At 39.1% G+C, this 19,120-nt stretch overlaps 1 protein-coding gene across 8 annotated transcripts in view; it reads right to left on the minus strand.

Annotated features, from left to right (window-relative positions):
* sphkap (SPHK1 interactor, AKAP domain containing) overlaps window positions 1-19,120 on the minus strand; it is a 157,758-nt gene that overhangs the window by 11,948 nt on the left and 126,690 nt on the right. For all 8 annotated transcript variants that reach the window (XM_055173467.2, XM_055173465.2, XM_055173471.2 and 5 more), the window contains 4 exons: window positions 5,900-5,959; window positions 5,071-5,208; window positions 4,739-4,997; window positions 202-3,562 (listed from right to left, as the gene is read on the minus strand). In XM_055173467.2, coding sequence (XP_055029442.2) covers window positions 202-3,562; window positions 4,739-4,997; window positions 5,071-5,208; window positions 5,900-5,959 — 3,818 coding nt within the window. The remainder of the gene's footprint in view (window positions 1-201; window positions 3,563-4,738; window positions 4,998-5,070; window positions 5,209-5,899; window positions 5,960-19,120) is intronic.

Consider the following 19,120-nt stretch of genomic DNA (forward strand, 5'->3'; position numbering starts at 1 on the left):
TGTACCATTACACCGCTAGTAAAGAGTTCATTTAAGTAACAAATTCCTTTTTATCTTTCACAGCTATCCTCTAACTCCCCTTTCACATTCAAGTAAGGAACTTGATCAGAGGTGTTTTAGTACACAGTGTGCTATTGCATAAGCAGTCATGTAGAGTAAAGTTCTGAGAAAATGATGTGTGTGCTTTTTTGTTGACTGTACCTGCTTTTACTCGCTGTTCCGCTCTCTTTGCTGCTTTGTGGCTGGACATGATATGAAGCATCTCTGTGTTTGGGCCTGTCCTGCCCTGCATCTTTAGAGACCTCTTCCCTTTGATCTGCTTCAATGTGGATCAGCGGTACCTCCCTTTGTCCTCGCCATGCTCGCCTCATGCAAGAGGAACTGTTGGAGTTAACATTAGTTTCTTGATGCTGCAAACTTGGGCGGTTTCCACCACTTTCTCGATGAGACTCTTTAAAGCTGTTTTTCTTTTCCCCAACAGGAACTTGTGACTGAGAAGCAGCTACACTCACTTCCTGCTGGCCTCCAAGCAAAGATTTGCCACTTTCTACAATGTCTGCTGCTAGACGATTAGCAAAGAGCTGCACGTGTGGTTGTGAATCTGCAGAATCCAGTTCCACACTGTCTTCTGATGGCTCTGCAATGATCTTATTTTTGCGCATTAGAGACTCAATAGAGCTGGACCAGGTCTCGTGAATCAGCATGTCTGTGATATGGTCTGTTTGACCACGTTGATACAAGCAGGAATCAGACTTGCAGAGTCCTGTTGATGACACAGAGTTTCTTGGATAGATGTTGAGTGAGTCGCCATGTACATTTCGAGCAAAGCCATCAAATGAATTTGCCTTGATGGGTGAATTTACAGTTAGTCTGGAATCTGATGATCTTCTGTCAGGAACAGAAGACTGACGGATGCAAAACGGAGATCTGGGCGTTGGGGGTAATAGACTATTACTCCACTCTTTGGTCTTGGTCAGGCTGTACTCCTTGTTCTCCTTGTCCATGTCTTTCAGCATGAAGCGGTAAAATTCCTCTGTAATACTCTCTGTGCTGGATTGCTTAGAGAGACAAGATGATGTCCGCACATTGAGGTGTCCATTTTTTTTACTGGCAGCCTGCTGAACAGCTGCTGCAAGGATGCTGCTGGCATTTTTTCCAGCATAGTAGTCCAGCAGAAGGTCAAATCCACGGCCCTCTGTCTCCATCTGGTTCACCATGAACCGAGAGAACTCATCCGTAATGCTCTCACAGCTGGACTGCTTGGAGATAGAGCTACCTCTGCTCAAATTATGCCCCAGTCTGTTTCCTGGTCCCAAAGTGTTTTGTGTTCCAGAGGGATCCATGTCCTCTTCTGGAATACTCCCATAGCTTGATGCTTTCCCTCTACTACTCCATCTCTCACACTGTAAACGACTGCGGGATGACTGGCCAGACTTAGAAGTGTCCACCACGTTTAATTCTGGGCAGTTCATTATCCTTGCTGTGACCTCTGATGCAAAAAGTGCAAATGGGTCAGAACATGGGGGTTCATCTAGGTTGACAGTCTCATCCACGACGCGGTTGACCAGGCGCTCCATGAGTTCAGGCTGTTCTTCAGTTTTACGTTTGATTTCACTGAGACGTGGAGCTCTGTGCTTCTTAGTGACTGCAGTGCCATTCTGGGTCTCTTTGCGGCGGAGGACTGCAGCTGTGCGGCAGGGTAGAAGCAGCCCTTCCGGACCTTCTGAACAACCCTTTAAGGCGCAAAACCATGGCTGCTTTCCGCTTGAGTTCTCCAGGCATATCGCCGCCAGCTCTGTCGCCATGGAGACCACTGTGGTTGCCAAGTCCTCTGCAAAACACGTGACAGGAGTTTTCGAGTCTGTCGGATCCATTTTAAGTGCCACAAGTGCTCCTGATGAGGACAATAACGAATGCTGCCTCTCGCTCTCTCCCCCTGCCCTACCTCGTGATGCATGAAGTGGTGAGCTTTCAGCTGAAGGGAGCGGTGTAGAGTCTGAACTTTTCTCACTCCTACTCTGCTGGCCTTGCAGGTCAGATTGCTCTTTGACCAAAGTGGTATTCACTCTATTCGGAGTAAGTCTGTGGGGTTCTTTTAGTTTTGCCTCATTTTCTCTCTCCTGAACGTATTTCTGCTCTCTCTCTCTCTTTCCTATGAGAGCAGACAGCCTCTCCACACTGTAACGTCTCTCACCATGATAATAAGCCTGGCTTGGCTCAATCAATCGCTGTAACTGGCTCAATGCTTCTCTACCAGACTTCGTATCGGGATCACATTCCCTAAAGCTGACATTCCCTTCTTGCGAGTCAAATGACCCCAAATTCCATTTTGAAATGTCACAGATTTTTCTTGATGTGACACAAAGGACATCAAAGAGCAAATTATTTACACAATCCAATAGGAAACCATGAATATTTGGACTATCTTTTCCAGGACCCTCAAGCTCTTTTTTCTTTTCAGCTTTCTCAAGGGCATACTGAAAGATAGTGTCTGATATTTCCTGGGTAACATTATCCACCTCCTGTTGTTCCTGATAGGATCTTCTTGGATTTGTGATTCCATCCACTATCTTGTTATGTGTGGTCTCCAGGAAATTTGCAACACTTGAATAACTTTGTCTGTGTGTGAGTACAGCGGAAGCTTCCCTGAGGAGAACTTCAGCCACATTGGCTCTAAAAACCTCAAGACTGGTACCCTCTGCAATGCTACAGTGAAGAGGTATTGCAGTTGATGCTTGGGCAGCTGACATAAGTCCCATAGAGGCAGAAAACATGTCTGCAGAGTCGGCATCCCCAGAGTCGTCTGCAAGATCTACCACAGCTACTGCTCCAACAACCTGAGACATTCCACATACTGCAGAGGAAAGTGAATACTCCCCTTGTTCTGTTTCACTTCCTTCTTCTTCATCCTCATCTTCTTCTCCTGACTCCTGTGTGAGCTGTTCTGTGACCTGAGGGGAAGTAATGGTACCAATGATGCTCGCTGCACATGCCAATGCTATTTCCACGGGTTTAGCTGGTTGTCCAAGTGTTGGATTGTGCTGTGGGTGAGTACCACGTTTTGTTGTGGCCTTATGAACTCCATCATGCTGTGGTGTTCCATGTGCTTCTGCCCCCACTGTCAACTCCTCACTGTTGTCAGGACTCTGGACAATCACGATTTTAGGGAGTTCAAAAGAGCAGGCTCGAGCCCTTGGTGTCTCAACAGTGGAGTGGCTCACATCATCTGAGTGTTGTGAGATACTGGAGACACTCACAGCTGCCTCAGGGGCAAAAGAAGTTTCATCTTGTGACAAGCGAATAAAAGCATCTTGAAGGACAGACTCTGCCAGATTGGTGGCGTAGTGACCGGCCGATTTGTTGGCATGACGACAGACTTGTTTTGAGGTAGAGGATGGCCCTCTGGAGGGGGTAGAGCATGTTTTCGAGAGATTCTGGGAGTTGGAAGAAGTGCAGAGGGTTTCGGAGTCTTCGCTATCATCTCTCTCTATTTCACTCTTTTTTTGAGTGTGGGCTAATCTTAACACCTTAACTGACTCTGGCACAGCAGAAATATCAGGATCTGCAGAAGGAATGTGTGACAGGGTAGGGGAGGGGGCATAGAGAAAGAAGTCAAATAGAGCTCTGATAATGATTTCAAAATCCTATACAAAAGTCTAACTTTACCAACATACACATTTCTCAAATATAAGCAAAGCAGTGAAATATAGACAGAAAGTGACCATGACCTTGAGTGGATATAAAGGATAAAACCAGGAGGAGTCGGTTGCTATATCAGACTTATTTTATCTCTCCTACTGTGTCCGCTGAAGGAGGTGAGGGTCCAGTCAGAGGTCTTAGGATGCTATCCATAACAGGTTGCTGTATTTGGATGCATTTTCCGTTTACATAACCAACCCCCCTAAACATACAGATCTCTATCTGGGCAGATCTGATTATGAATATTACATTGGCTTTGAGGAGAGCATAACCTTCACACACTGTTAGTTCTAATTTCATATGAGAGATTAATTATAGATTAGTCATGCCTTGTGGCAGCAAGGTCATGTCTATCTGGTCTTATAAAGTATTAGACTTGGGGCAAGAATCACTGCATGTAGACAATCATTGTTTTCGTCTTGGTTTTTGAGGTCAGGGCCAGCGGCAAAGTATAAGCCGGAAAAAAAATTCAGACATAAAATAGAAATTCAGGGGACAGTTTGGGGACAGCAACCTTTTAAAAAAAAGGGCTGCATCATTTTCTATTTTAATATCTCTTTCTTTCACACATAGATTTAATTAAATGCATTATTCGACTGTGGTTTATTTATTCTTATGTTGCTTGGTTACTGTGTCTAAATAAGTACACAGCAGGTTTCTTTTAATGATAACAAATGCCCCCTAAATATATCAGGTTATTCAGATTAATTACCAAAAGCAAAAATACAGACTTATGTAGTCTTTATAGATCTAAATGATTGACACTTTCAAATAAATATGGCCACATTTATTGCAGAAGGATCACAGTTAAAAGATGAATGAATGAATGCTATTTCTGCCATAATTGAGCAATTTTCTGTCTACTGAAGATATCGAAAGTACCGAAGATAAAGGGCTCAAGATGCACTCAAGTTGCTTTTTAAGTCCAAGTCTTCGCCTCAAGGACAGAAAATACCATTTCTAAGGATTTAGATTGAGGTTTTCAAATGATCTGTTGGGTGAATGAATTGAGTTTCTGAAAAATGAGTGGAAAGTTCACCATTTTTGAGTGGGTCATCCTCGCTGTCTTCCCCAAGCTGTTCAGAAGCAGTAAGGAAGTCTTCCTCTATGGATGAAACAGAGCGGTTTGTGTCATCCTCGGCAGTCCGCTGACCAGCCAATCGGCCATGCCGCTGCCTCTCCTGGCCTGACTGAAGGCCAATCAGAAACTTGTTGATTTCAAAAATGACACTGTTCGTCTGAGCAGGGCGATGGCCACAGGAACAATGTACCAGACAGACATCAGCAGTTCTCTGGCTCTGAAATACAGAAACACGTAGTGTGTTACAGTTTGTCTTACGTTGGGGTCACACGTTTTGTTCCGAACCTTACCTGTGGGTGACTGGGGTCATGTTGACAGGAGTCAGGTGACTCTAGGTTGCTGAGAAGTAGGATCTCATTTTCTTTGGGTTGCCGCACTCCCAAAGACTCGATTAACCGAGGCAGCTCTGGGCATACTGAAGCCAATTTCTGTTGGAAAAATAAATGCTGATATTCAAGTCTCAAATTATTATTATAATCTTGGGAATTTGTATTGTTTTGCATTTTAGTTTCATTAAGTGAAACATTCTTTAGATGCTTAGGAATTGAGAAAATGCTTGTATTTTTTTTATTGGTAATACATTTAAATGAATTAGAAATGAGAGTGGTGAGGGCCAGTTATTTGTGGATATTAATGAAAATCTACCAACCGAGAAAGGCTAGATACTAGACAATCAATCACAATTTTCTGGTTATAATTACACGCTCTTCTTTAATAAAACTATGCAAATTTCAATCATAAAGGGTTAGATGAGCCAAAAATTTAATTATGAGAGTTATGAGAAACACAGGAAGTATTATCACTGAATAAAACCACAAATGTTAGTATTTTTCTCACGTATCTTTGGCTTCACGAGGGCAATACAGTGCATTGTATAGCGTTGTATGGACTACTTTTAAGGTGCTTTTATGCCCATTCTGAAGTTTGACAGGCTGTGCTTACTGTGCACTGTATGGTCATTGTAAAATGTTTGCTTTTGTGTTTCACGTAGATGTGAAACGACATGAGGTAGAGTGAAAGATATCAGATTTTATACCACATATTTTTGAAAAAGATACCACAATGACAAATATGACTTCATTTATTATTAAACATGTAGGAAAGACAGACTCCACCCACTTTAATGTAGCTGTCATCAGGATGATCCGAGGTGTGCCTGTCCAGGTTTATGAAGCAGATCTGGAAAAAGACAGGAGGAACTTTACTTTAGAGACATATGAAGACATGAGCAACAAAAGGTGAAGTTGTACTGTACCTGTAGTACACTCATATCAGAACAGAAAAACAGATGCTGAATCAATCAATACATACATACATCATCATTATCCAGAATTTCATGTCAAAATTAGTGATCGACCGATACTTTTTTTTTAAACCGATACCAAATATTTGGATGCTTATGTGCCTGCTAACCGATATGCTGAACTGATTTTTATACTTCCGTTATACTTCCGTTTTTTTGACAAAAGTAGAACACTACTGAACTGAACAAACCCTCATAATAATAATAATAATAATAATAATAATAATAATAATCACTCCCTCTTTGTATACAATGAAATAAATAGTGGGGTCTGAAAGAGTGAAGAATAATATTAATTTAATGAATAATATCACTGGAATAATACATTGCCAGGACAGTAACAAACAAAACAGCTTATATTTCATTGAATTTCTTAACTGGTATATTGTGTCAGATTATGAATATTTTGCTGTTATATCTTATGAAATGGCTGTTGACAAAGCGCTGTTTATTTATGCTTTTACTCAGGCATTAACTTTATCAAACTGCGATAGCTTGCGGTGGTAATAAATTATTAATTTATATCCACAGACATTTATTTAGATGTTTTAGCAAAATAATGTTTATCTAGTAAATGTCAATATAACTTGGTGTAAATCTTATGTGGTGGCTGTGCTTCAGCCTTCAACCCGGTAAGTGAACAGCAATTTGAACGTGATTTTACGAGGCTACTAATAAGCATAAACAACAACAACAACAAGAAAAACGATTTCTTAGCCAAGCTGCGCATACATTGCACATAAGGCATTTATAACACATCTACTCTGTGCATTAATGTCTGTTATGTGAATTTATTTGATTAATTAAAGCAAAGCAAGTATACTCAAAGTTCTTTTATTAAAAGTCGCATCACTCCGCCGTCACATTTGCTGTGCACTCTGTTGTTGTTGTTAGCATCTTTCCTCAGATGCTGTGATGAAATGGCATCCAGCTGCCAATTCTCAAAACGTTTATCGGTCAATCCGATATTACAAAAGCCATATCCGATAATAGGAAAATGCTTAAATAACAAAAGATATATCGGTCTATCTCTAGTCAAAATAACAGTATTTCTCTATAAGACATCTATACAGTCACTGTATATAAGCATCCTTGATCTTCTTTTACCATCATCCTCCCTCTGTTCTGCAATAAGCATGTTTATACAGGTAGACCTACAAAAAAGGTACAAAAACTGTTGCTGGGGTGGTACCCTTTTAAAAAGTACACCTCTACCTAAAATGGTGCATATTATGGTGCTTTTCCATTGCATAGCACCCCACAGTTTAGGTCGGGTCAGCTCACCTTACTTTGGCTTGGTTAGCTTTTCCATCGAGTTTAGTAACACTTTGGAGTGGGAGGGATTATAGGTGTGTCTTTATATTTGCACCGCCTACTGCTGTGACATCATACAAGTGAGAGCACTTGATGCTTTCCATACATTCATTTATTTCTCAGTCTGCCACAAAATTAAAATTGCCCACCACAAATAGATGTTTGCACATCGTGTTTATCACTACCTCTGTCTCACTCTTACTCTGTCTTTCTGTAAAAACACCTGTGGCGTCAGTCGTCGTGCTCCGCTGAGCCTCATTTAAAGGAATATACAATTTTCTTAAAAGAAAAATCCAGATAATTTACTCACCACCATGTCATCCAAAATGTTGATGTCTTTCTTTGTTCAGTTGAGAAGAAATTATGTTTTTTGAGGAAAACATTGCAGGATTTTTCTCATTTTAATGGACTTTAATAAAGCCCAACATTTAATACTTAACTCAACACTTAACAGTTTTTTTCAATGATCCCAAACGAGGCATAAGGGTCTTATCTAGCAAAACGATAAAAATAACAAATATACACTTTTAAACCACAACTCGTTTAAATCCGGTCGTGATGCGCCAACGTGACCCCATGCAATACGTCATCACGTCAAGAGGTCACAGAGGACGAACGCGAAACTCCGCCCCAGTGTTTACAAGTGTTGAGAACGAGGACCGTTCCTACATTGTTGTATGTCAACTGATACTAATTAATGTCTTTGTGTCAGTTTATTGTTTGCAATGGTCCGCAAATGTGCGTTTTATATATGTAACACGTGACCTCCCTACGTCACTACGCATTTACGTTAGGTCGCGCTGGACCGGATTTAGACGAGAAGTTGTGCTTTAAAAGTGTATATTTGTTATTTTTATTGTCAAAAATAACAATCGTTTTGCTAGATAAGACACTTATGCCTCGTTTGGGATCGTTTAGAGTCCTTTGAAACTCCGTTGAAAAAAAATGTTAAGTGTTGAGTTAAGTATTAAATGTTGGGCTCTATTAACTCTTTCCCCGCCATTGACGAGATATCTCGTCAATCAAGAGAAAACGCTTCCCTGCCAATGACGAGTATTTCCGTCTTTCCGCAACTTTTTAAACCCGGAAGTATTGCCCTATGGCAAGCTGCTGCATGTCCGTGTCTGCTTTAAAGATCGCTCTGAATCGGATCTCTATGAAAAGTCCGTCACAAAAATGGAATTATCTCTGCTTTTTGCTCAAAATTTGGAGTTTTTGCAGAAACCTACTCATATTCAAAAGCTGATTACAAAAGAATCACTAAAGGTAGGATGAAACGTTTTTTTTTGTGTTTGAAAGCAGAGGGTCTGTTCTTTCATTTGGTATATTGTGTTATATTATGTTTATATATTTGAAGAAGAACATTTTGTGGAAGGCATTAAACTTTTGTGAAAATCATGAAAAACGCTGGCGCTGGCTGGCAACTTTTTAAAAAAACGCTGGCGTTGAAAGAGTTAAAGTCCATTAAAATGAGAAAAATCCTGCAAGGTGGTGAGTAAATTATCTGGATTTTTCTTTTAAGAAAATGGAATATTCCTTTAAGTTGCATTTAAGCATATATGCAGACGTGCGTGTCACAAATGTGCCGCCACAAACTGCAAGTCTGGAAAACACTGGTTTGGTGTTCCTGATTCTCAACATGTGGATGTTTTTCATCGCTGAAAGGTCACTTGGTACCCCAACCAAGGTGGTACTAAAAAAAGTATCGGGTACTACGTACTGCACCCAGTGGAAAGCCCCCAATAGTAAGTTGACCCGACCCAAACTGTGTGGTACTATGCAATGGAAAAGCAACATTAGTACCTCAAATGAACATAATGTACCAAACCGTACTTATTACGACCTTTTAAAATGGTACTATCTGTTTCACATTTGGCACGATTGCCTGGTCCGAACCAGAGTTCGATTGCTCCCCCCTCCCCATGCCCCCCATGGACTGTGTTCACATATTATTTTTGCATCCGAACCGCGGTACGCTTGCATCATCAAGCTGCAACCGGCGCGTTCTCATGTTCCTTGGCAACCACTGTAAACGAGAAGATGACAAGCATGATTGACGAACTGCAAGCAGAGAGATCTGAATGCCTCCGCAAAAATTGACGTCGGCGGATAGCCCGTTGTCATCGAAACGACTTTAGTATGTTTGGGGCAGACAGACGCAAGTGCGTTTCTGTATAATTTTTTTGAAAACAAAACAAAAGTTTAAAAAACAATAAGAACAAAAGTCAAGCAAGCATTCTATGCATTTTGTTGTCAAGGTAAGTGCACGCACACAAACACACACGTCTGTTTTGGTGGGACATTACATATAATACGTAATTAACAGCGGTTCACTTCCGCGATTTGGTACGATTGCGCTCACATCAGCAGCGAACCGATCTGGAGTTCACATGAACCGGACCCCAGACCACCCTTTTTAAGCGGACTCGAATACGTTTCGCGGGTGCGCACCCGAGTTCGGAAGACAGCGTTCACATCATCCAAATGTACCGAACTCTGATGTCAATCGAACCCGGGTGCGCACCAAAAGTGCTAATGTAAAAAAGCCCTCAGTGACAGCTTTTGTACCATCTTTTTCTAAAAGTACACAGGCATTTCAATATGTGCACGTTAAAACTATAAAATACGCTTGTCAAATTGCAGGACTAATAAAGTGATCAGCAAAAAAAAAGATTTTACATCACCTAAAATATTCTTTCGAATATGCATTTAAATTGATTTTAATTTTAAATCTTTTGTAAAAGTCATGTCCATGTTATTTCTCAGCTACCTCTAAGAGGAACCCTGCTGGTTATCATCTGGATGACTCATAGTAAATAGTACCTTAAAAGCATATTATGTTGTTATTAGTGTTTAACTCTAACAATGCATCATACTGAATGCGTGTGAGAGAGACAGCTGAACTCTTATTTTGCTCTAAAGACCCTCTTTAGATATATTGGTGGCAAAAGTGTCTGTTATCTGTAGCTTTAACTCTCAGGTATAATAGATGGAGCTGAACCAGAGCTGTATATTTCTCTTATTCTAACTGCTGGTGTTAAACACAACACCAAATGAACAAGAAGCATAGTACAGTGTTGAAAGACTGCACTGCTTTAGATTGTTTAATGGGTTTGTGCTGAGGATTTGTATTTGTGTGTGTGAGAGAGAAACCTGACATAATGGTGCCGAACTGTCACATGCACACTTAAGAACAGATGCTGTGTCTCAGCTGTCAGGTGGTACAATTACTGTACCGTGGTGCTGATAGCAAGTCAGTCACTGTCACACACACACACACACACACACACACACACACACACACACACACACACACACACACACACACACACACACATACGACTGGTAAACAATAACCACGTTTTATTTTAGCACAATTTTAGCACAGAAAAGTACAAACACACCTGAATGAGCCCCAGGCTTATACGTACAACTGCCTACATTTCTGCATAACCTATAATACGTTGCTCTATGTACATACAGCTGCATCTTTCATTGGATTGCCTGCTTACAAAGCAGACACATACATAAAATAAAACCTGCTCATCTTTATGAAGGAGATTTGTGCCGTGTTTTACTTATAGTCATATGCATGCAAACGCTGAGTTACGCTTATTGTCGTTTAATTTTAATAATACTCAGTCAAATAAAACATAGAGAGTTATTTTGACCTTCATTACTGTAACTTTTGTAATCGCCACTATTTTCCTGTTAACAACTGCGTAGGGTTGCACCAGAGATCCGTAAGTTCCTGCCTAAACTGGAATGTAAAGTCCACACTAGAGGCTTAGTAATTACTAGCTGGTTTGTAACCTATTCTGTACTTAATTTGGTTGCAATACCCCTTCTTAAGGCAGAACATAGCTAGTAGTTCATAAGCTCTCTGTAAAATAATGCATACCGAAAGATTATCACCTGGATATTCTACAATAAACAATTAAAACCTTTATTAAATAAAAGTGTGTATTTAGCAGAAAAAAATTCTTATCACTGTTTTAGTATTATAAGTTATGTTTTGTTTTATTACTCTTCTGTTTATGTTGCATATATTTTTAAGGTTGATTAATTTGATATACTGTTGAATAGTTTAATCTACATCAACGTGTCATATTTTCTAAAATAAATGAATATTTATTTTAATAAGTGTGAAACGTCTCCGCTGTGTCCTGCTGGCAGGCGCGGTGTGCCCATACAGCAGGTGAAGCAAATTATGGGTCCTTTGAAGGCTAGACCGTCTCATTTTAGTTCTCTTCATAGACTTCTGAGGCTGCCACCATCAAAGACAGAGTGCTCACCTTTCGAGGTCACGTCCTTATAAGGTTACAGCCCTTGAATTGAGACACAGCTATAATGTTGTCTCTCTTAAGATATTTCATATTTGTATAATGGATTGAAGTCTGTGAATTAAAACAAGAGACTTAGTTCAGTCGGTCAGGTTGGTATTCAAACCGTTACTTATGATCGAAGGCTTCTGTAAATATTTAGTTTGTCCGTATAGTTATATTCCAAGTTTAATGGTGCAACGCAAAAATATTTAGTGCATTAGCTGCAACTTAAGCTGTGGGGACACCTAATGATTTTCACACAGATTATGAATGTAATTTTATTATAATGACCAGTGTTGGGCAAGTTACTGAAAATTAGTAATTAGTTACAGTTACTAGTTACTTCTTTTAAAAGTAATTGAATTACTCTACCAGTTACTGTATATCAAAAGTAATTAGTTACTAAAAGTTACTTTTATGTCTGCTTTTTAAATGTAAATATGAACAGTACTAAACAGTCAAACAGTAAAATGATATGGATGGGTTATTTTACACGTAAGACTCTAATATATCACACTGTAGGAGCCCATTTTGCTTTAGATTCAGCCGTTGAATATTTTTGTTAGAAATTATCTTAATATGTAAGCTTAGTTTATTTATGTATATAATTTAGATCATTTAGACAAATATTCTGTATGTTTACATTGAAAATATATAGTGTGTTAAAATTGTGTATTATCTCTTTAAGAATTTGGAGACAATTGTGTCAACATGTCATATTTTCTAAAATAAATTATAATTTTTCTGATTCCATATTTATTTTAATAAGCCAGAAACGTCTCTGATGTGTCCTGCTGACAGAAGCGACACGTGTGCGCGTGCAGCAGCTGACGCAAATTATGGGTCCTCCGAAGATTAGACCATCTCATTTCAGTTCTCTTCGCGAACTTCTGAGGCTTACACCTTGAAAAACCGAGTGCTCACCTTTTTAGAATTGGGACACAGCTTGTGAAGCTTGCGGCGGTAGTGCGCTCTTTGGTCATATATTGTTTGTATATGTTTTCTGTTGGATTTAAATGATACACAGGATTAAAGGAAGATATTTAATCAGAAAACGGAGTACGTGGTTTGTCCAATGGACACAGAGTGAGTGGATTGTTTTGTCGGATATGGAGCGAGTGAAACTGAAACTAAATGCGCACTCACACATACTATGGAGTTGTAGCCTCTTATGGAACGGCTGAAATTCCACAAGGGGGCATATTTGTTCCTCAGACGTTGCACAATAAACTTGACATCCGAATATATTCATTAAAAATCGTGAATGAAAAGTGAGATTCGAACGAATGTCTGTTAGTGAACTAATTGTATACACTATTAATATCGTAATTCGGTCAGAAACATCAAGATTGTGAGATGAACAAATCGTTTTGGATTAAAAGGCTTGGATATTTCATTTCCTTGGACTTTTGGGGATTTATGAACAATTTGTTTTGGACAATTTCACCGAAGCGGATAAAGGGAAGATTTTGAAGGTAAGTAAATATCCTAAATCGGCGCTGCCCGGTTCAGGTAATTAACAACTAGATTACAGTTTTATGACTGTTAAAAATCATATCATGCTTTGTGTGTGCGCTTAATGGAATCCCGAAAGTCTAAGCTTTCCAACGATGTGCCGCATGACCATATTTTTTGAAGATTTAATGCTTCAAAGTTACAATGACGTAATGCAGCCTCACGTGCAAGGGAGAGGGGTGTACTGTGTACGGCACAGTGTTCCTTATCAGGTTAACACGTTTTAAGAGTTGTACAGCGCAGTGTGAATATTTTTCTGGAAACAACAATTGCGGATCGTTCTCTTCCATGAAGGCCGATGTAAACATCTAAGATATATATTAACATTTCTCAGATTTATTGCTTTTGTGGACTACAAATGCAAGTTAATGTCATACTGGGATTGCTTGGCAAAGATAATTTACAAACATGAGACCGGATGGATTATGACTTGCGCACAATTTTTAAACAAAGGTATGTTGTCCCGTTTAGATATTTCATGTTCATTCTATATGCACTGTCAGCCATGAAGAAGTTTAATGATTCATTGCACCGCCCACCACGGTCATGCGACGTTAGATCAGAAATGTCTTCTCTACAAGTGTTACTTTTTTTACAAAATAGAGTAATGCGAGTAACTAACTCATTTAAATTTCAGTAATTGTAATTGCGTTACTTGATTTTAAAAAATACTTTGTTACATACTCGTTACTGCTAAAAGTAGTGGAATTACAGTAACGCATTACTTTGTAACGCGTTACTCCCATCACTGATAATGACTGATCATGCCTAGTCTTTTCCAGTTGTTCCAGTCTTCATTTACAATCATAGATAAAATAATCCATATAGTCCAATCTTAGAATGTTTCAGCAAGTTGTTAGATGTGTTCACAGCATTAGTATCCCTTTTCGTCGCAACTAGGCTAAGTTGAAACTTGCGCACAGGTTTCGTACTGTAGGATCAGTGGTTTGCTAAATCCTTAAGTATGAGAACACGACACGTAAACGTTTTACAAATGGGTCCCATGCATTCTGTTTTAATTCTTTTGCACAACAAACTTTTTTTAATGACAAGAATCCATGTAAACAACCTTAAATAACGTTTTTAAGATCGATTAGCTAAATAATATAACCATTCAACTAAAACCAAACATGCAGTTTTGTGTATCCCTGTATACAGCATGTGAGCTAGTTATCTTAAGCTTTCAATGTAATTCGAGGAGATTTAGGTGAGTAAAGTGAACGCTGATTAAAAGTTTATGCAAGGATGAAATGAGCAAACCTGACACAAAACATACACAATATTTTCTCTCTTTTTCTCAAATATTCTGCTCTCCATCTGTCCATCTTGTTGGCCTGTAATATCTTCCCTAACATTGGTTTACTAAAGTGTGCACACATGTATGCACATTTTGGATGATATACACACATTTTTCAATTTTAGATATCTTGAACTATTTGCAATTTTAATTAAAGAATATGATGCATGGTCTATGTTCTTCCTCTGACAGGATGGGATATGAAAAAATTTAGCCATGTTATAAAAGTCCATTTAAAGCAACACTATGTAGTTTCCATGTAAAAATGACTTACAGCTCCCCCATGTGGTTGAAAAGCGCAACAGTGCCTGGTATCAGACACTCTTCTGCAGACAGGGGAGGGGCGGGGCTGTGTTTCCTACCCTCCACCACCACTTTTAGAGTGTGCTTGTAGCAGCTAGGAGGCTGCTCAGGTTGGAGCAACAGTACAGTTTGTCCAGTTAAAAGTTGTTCTATCACTGAAATAATTTTAGAGACATTATTTAAAGGTAAAAAAACTACATAGTGTTGCTTTAATACACACTCACGTCTTCATTAAAAAACTAGGCCAGTAAGATTTCAGTGTGCGTACCACCCAGACCAGTGCCACAGAAATAGAAACCCAAGTTATTGACAAAATGATGTTGCTTTTGCGGTCATGGCTGGCTGGGCACAAAAACTGGATTAGCAGGGCAGACAATGCGCATATCATTTTCCACTTCATCTAGTTATGACACCGTGTTAGTCTGGAGGCCTGCCTTAACTCATGTGACGCATCAATGACGTACGTGAAAAAGACAAATGACTCTGTGCTGAGACACGTCAACTTAACATGTATTATTTATAAAGGACACATGTTCACCGTTATCATATCTAGTCATATAAATACACACATTTTGGCCATCTATTCAAAAATTGCATCTTTACACATAACACGGGTAAACATTATGCCTTAGGAAAGAGAGAGAGAGAGAGGGGGGGGGGCTTTACAATTTACAAAAAGTAATTTGCAATGGGACACCAAACTGTCTCTTGTTGTCTCTCTCTCTTTCTCTCTCACACTGCACAAATCCCTAAAATTGTTATGTTAGAGAGGTCAGTTCACAACTTAAAACATTTTACTCTTCACTGGAGGAGGAGACGGCAAAGATTGAAGAGGAAGAAATACAAGCTTAGAGAAGAGAAGGGGATAGAGAAAGAGTGGGAGAGGATGAGATGAATTTACAAGGGAGTGAGGGAAGGATGTTGGGATAGAGTTGACTCAGTGTCGTCCTTGCCAAGGACAAACTCATTTAACCCATTATCATCAGAGGGAAGATGGCAAGACACTCACCACCATGGCTAAAAATTACCTCCACTGGGACAAATCACCACCTCACTGCTAAAAACAGAGAGAGAGAGAGAGAGAGAGAGAGAGAGAGAGAGAGAGAGAGAGAGAGAGAGAGAGAGAGAGAGAGAGAGAGAGAGAGCTGACAATAATGGAAACGGACTGGTAGGGCTGGATAAAAGTACAAAGCTGGGGATCATGGAAGTGGAAAGAGTTTGTTTTGAGATGTTGCCATACTGCACTATGGAGAAAAGCAGACTTGCTGTTTATCATTTCTGACTGAGTGGGTTCAGACACACATACATTTTCTCATCCACTGAGTTTTTAAATGGGGCATGGAAAACGTAAAAAAACAGACACACAAATGCACACCCTCATGCTCCTCCAATATTTCTTGACGTCTCCAGTAAATTGACAACATTTGTTAGGTCATTTGTTAAATTACATTTACTGTATATGAACATACTGGTGTGTATGTCTGCACATTTGTTTTGTTTTCTGCGTCTTTTATCTACAGATGTCAAAACAGTACCAGTCTTAACATTTCTGTAACATTTATATCTACACAGAACCAGTTTTATAGCCATCATGAAAGTAGCGATAAAGTAGCAATCTAACTTCCCTGTCGTGAAATAAGATAGGAGGGGAGAAGATTGACATTTCTGATTAAATATTATGAGGGCGCATTAATTTTTTTTAAATAATGAAGCTCACAGATAAGTCATTTGTAAAAAACACCAAAATATACCACAATTTAAGTTTTTAATTTAAATTTCAGGACACTTCAACATTTGCTCCAACCAATATAGTTGACACTTTTGAAACTGTTGCTGTAGTAGTAAATAGATAATAGCTTAAAGGAATATTCCATTTTCTTAAAAGAAAAATCCAGATAATTTACTCATCATCATGTCAATCATTTTAATGGACTTTAATAGAGCCCAACATTTAATACTTAACTCAACACTTAACAGTTTTTTTCAACGGAGTTTCAAAATAAAACGTAGCGCTTTTCTAAGCGGATTTAAAAGAGGAACTATATTTTATGGCGTAATAGCACTTTTGGGAGTACTTCGACTCGCCTGAAAAGTCCGCTCCCCTTCTCACTCTCATAATGGGAGAGGGAGGGTGTTACTGCACCGAGTCGAAGTACTCCCAAAAGTGCTATTATACCATAAAATATAGTTCCTCTTTTAAATCCGCTTAGAAAAGCGCTACGTTTTATTTTGTACCACCAAACTTGCTCGTATAACTACTCGTCTTAAATAGGAAAAACGTTGATGTGTTTGGTCACTTCTAACTTTATCTCTAAATGGTACAATTGAATGAATGGGGCTAAGCTAAATGCTATCGAAGTGTCGCTTAGAAAAGCGCTACGTTTTATTTTGTACCACCAAACTTGCTCGTATAACTACTCGTCTTAAATAGGAAAAACGTTGATGTGTTTGGTCACTTCTAACTTTATCTCTAAATGGTACAATTGAATGAATGGGGCTAAGCTAAATGCTATCGAAGTGTCGCTTAGAAAAGCGCTACGTTTTATTTTGTACCACCAAACTTGCTCGTATAACTACTCGTCTTAAATAGGAAAAACGTTGATGTGTTTGGTCACTTCTAACTTTATCTCTAAATGGTACCATTGAATGAATGGGGCTAAGCTAAATGCTATCGAAGCGTCGCAGCGCGCTCCAGCGGTTACGTGCACGCACACAGATGATAGAGGGATGTATCAACAATTCTTAGTTAAGGTAATAACATATTTTAATATTGAAAATGAGTAGACTATTTCTTTAATGACACAAGTATAAATAAAGTTTTTTGGCATTAAGCTGCACGGTCAGCATTATTTCTCTAGTTAAGTTTAGGTAACTTGTTAAGATATCGAATACAAAACCGGCTAATTATTGCCTGCACATACGGTACAAAGCATGATTATTTATTGATTTAGATTTCAAAATGAGCACGTTTGTCATTAATACTAAATATGCTGCCGTCTGTCTGCTGATCTGATACTGTAATGAAGATGCATGTATAATAACTGTTTAAAAAGCAAAATGTACAACTTTCAGTAAATAACTGCAGTGTTTCACACAGAACTTTGAGGAGACTGTGGTGGTGATGACGTCAGCCGCTAATTAGCATATATGTGATGTCATCATGTCGTGTTTGCGTTTGATCTAGTGTTGGCACCTGAAATATGTTTCACTTCTACTCTTTGATCTGTATCTGCATTTGGTCTGTATTATATATCAAACTATATTTTAAGCCGAATTAAGCTGTTTTAAATAGTGAAATAAAAATGTAAATGGTAATCATGAAAATTCTATTTGTGGGGGCCAGTGTTGATTCTGTGCTGGGCCACCACAAATAAATCTATGTATGGGAAACACTGAACTGAAAGCAAAAGTGCGTACGTCTGCTCAGACCCTGACGTGGCGCTAAGCACTTTTCCACATCAAAGACAGTTTTTATAAATATGGACTTTGCTGTTGATTTTAGGCACAATCAAATCTGTGCGTACGCACATTTTATAAATTAGGCCCCAGCTCTGACAAACTGTAACAAGGAGCAAAAGTTCTCATATTTTTTATTATGTGAGTGTGTGAGTTCATCGCCTGAGACCTCTTGCTTCACTAGGTGCCCAGCCAGGAAGCAAATTCACATCTGTGCCTGCGGATATGCCCATGCAAGGCTGTCACATCCCGTAGGAAAGATCTCCCTGCAACCATTAACCAGTTCAAGCCTCATCTAAACATCCTTGGGATCCAATCGAAGAAGTCAAAACCTTTTGCAAAACTGAACATTAATTTCACGAAAACTTCCTCACCACTCCAAAAAGGCCATTTATTTAAACTATTGTTGCAAAAAGAGCACAAGAACAGGCGACAGCTAAATGAAAACATTAATGCAGATCCTACCACCCACATTTACCCATCAATGACGTTGATGTAAAGGAAGAAGAAGATTGACAGACACTATTAATCCCCAGTAGTTCCAGAATAACCAATGTGAAATATAGGAAATTCAAACTTATTTTGTGATGTTCCTGGCTATGTGGAGCATCTGTGGCTCTGAATAACTTTCTGATAGATGTCCCTGATCCTTTCAGCTGCACATTTCACCACAGACTGTAAACCTGCTTTTCTGTTATTGATGGATGAGGTAGCACAAATTGTATTGGACTCGACAGCAAGCCCGTGGTAGCAAGTGTTACTCATTTCACTTGTTGTCTGTCACCTTTGACTCAAAAACATAACAATAAGATTCATGTAAGCTCAAC

This window comes from Misgurnus anguillicaudatus, chromosome 15 (assembly GCF_027580225.2).
Source record: "Misgurnus anguillicaudatus chromosome 15, ASM2758022v2, whole genome shotgun sequence".
Taxonomy (NCBI): Eukaryota; Metazoa; Chordata; class Actinopteri; order Cypriniformes; family Cobitidae; genus Misgurnus; species Misgurnus anguillicaudatus.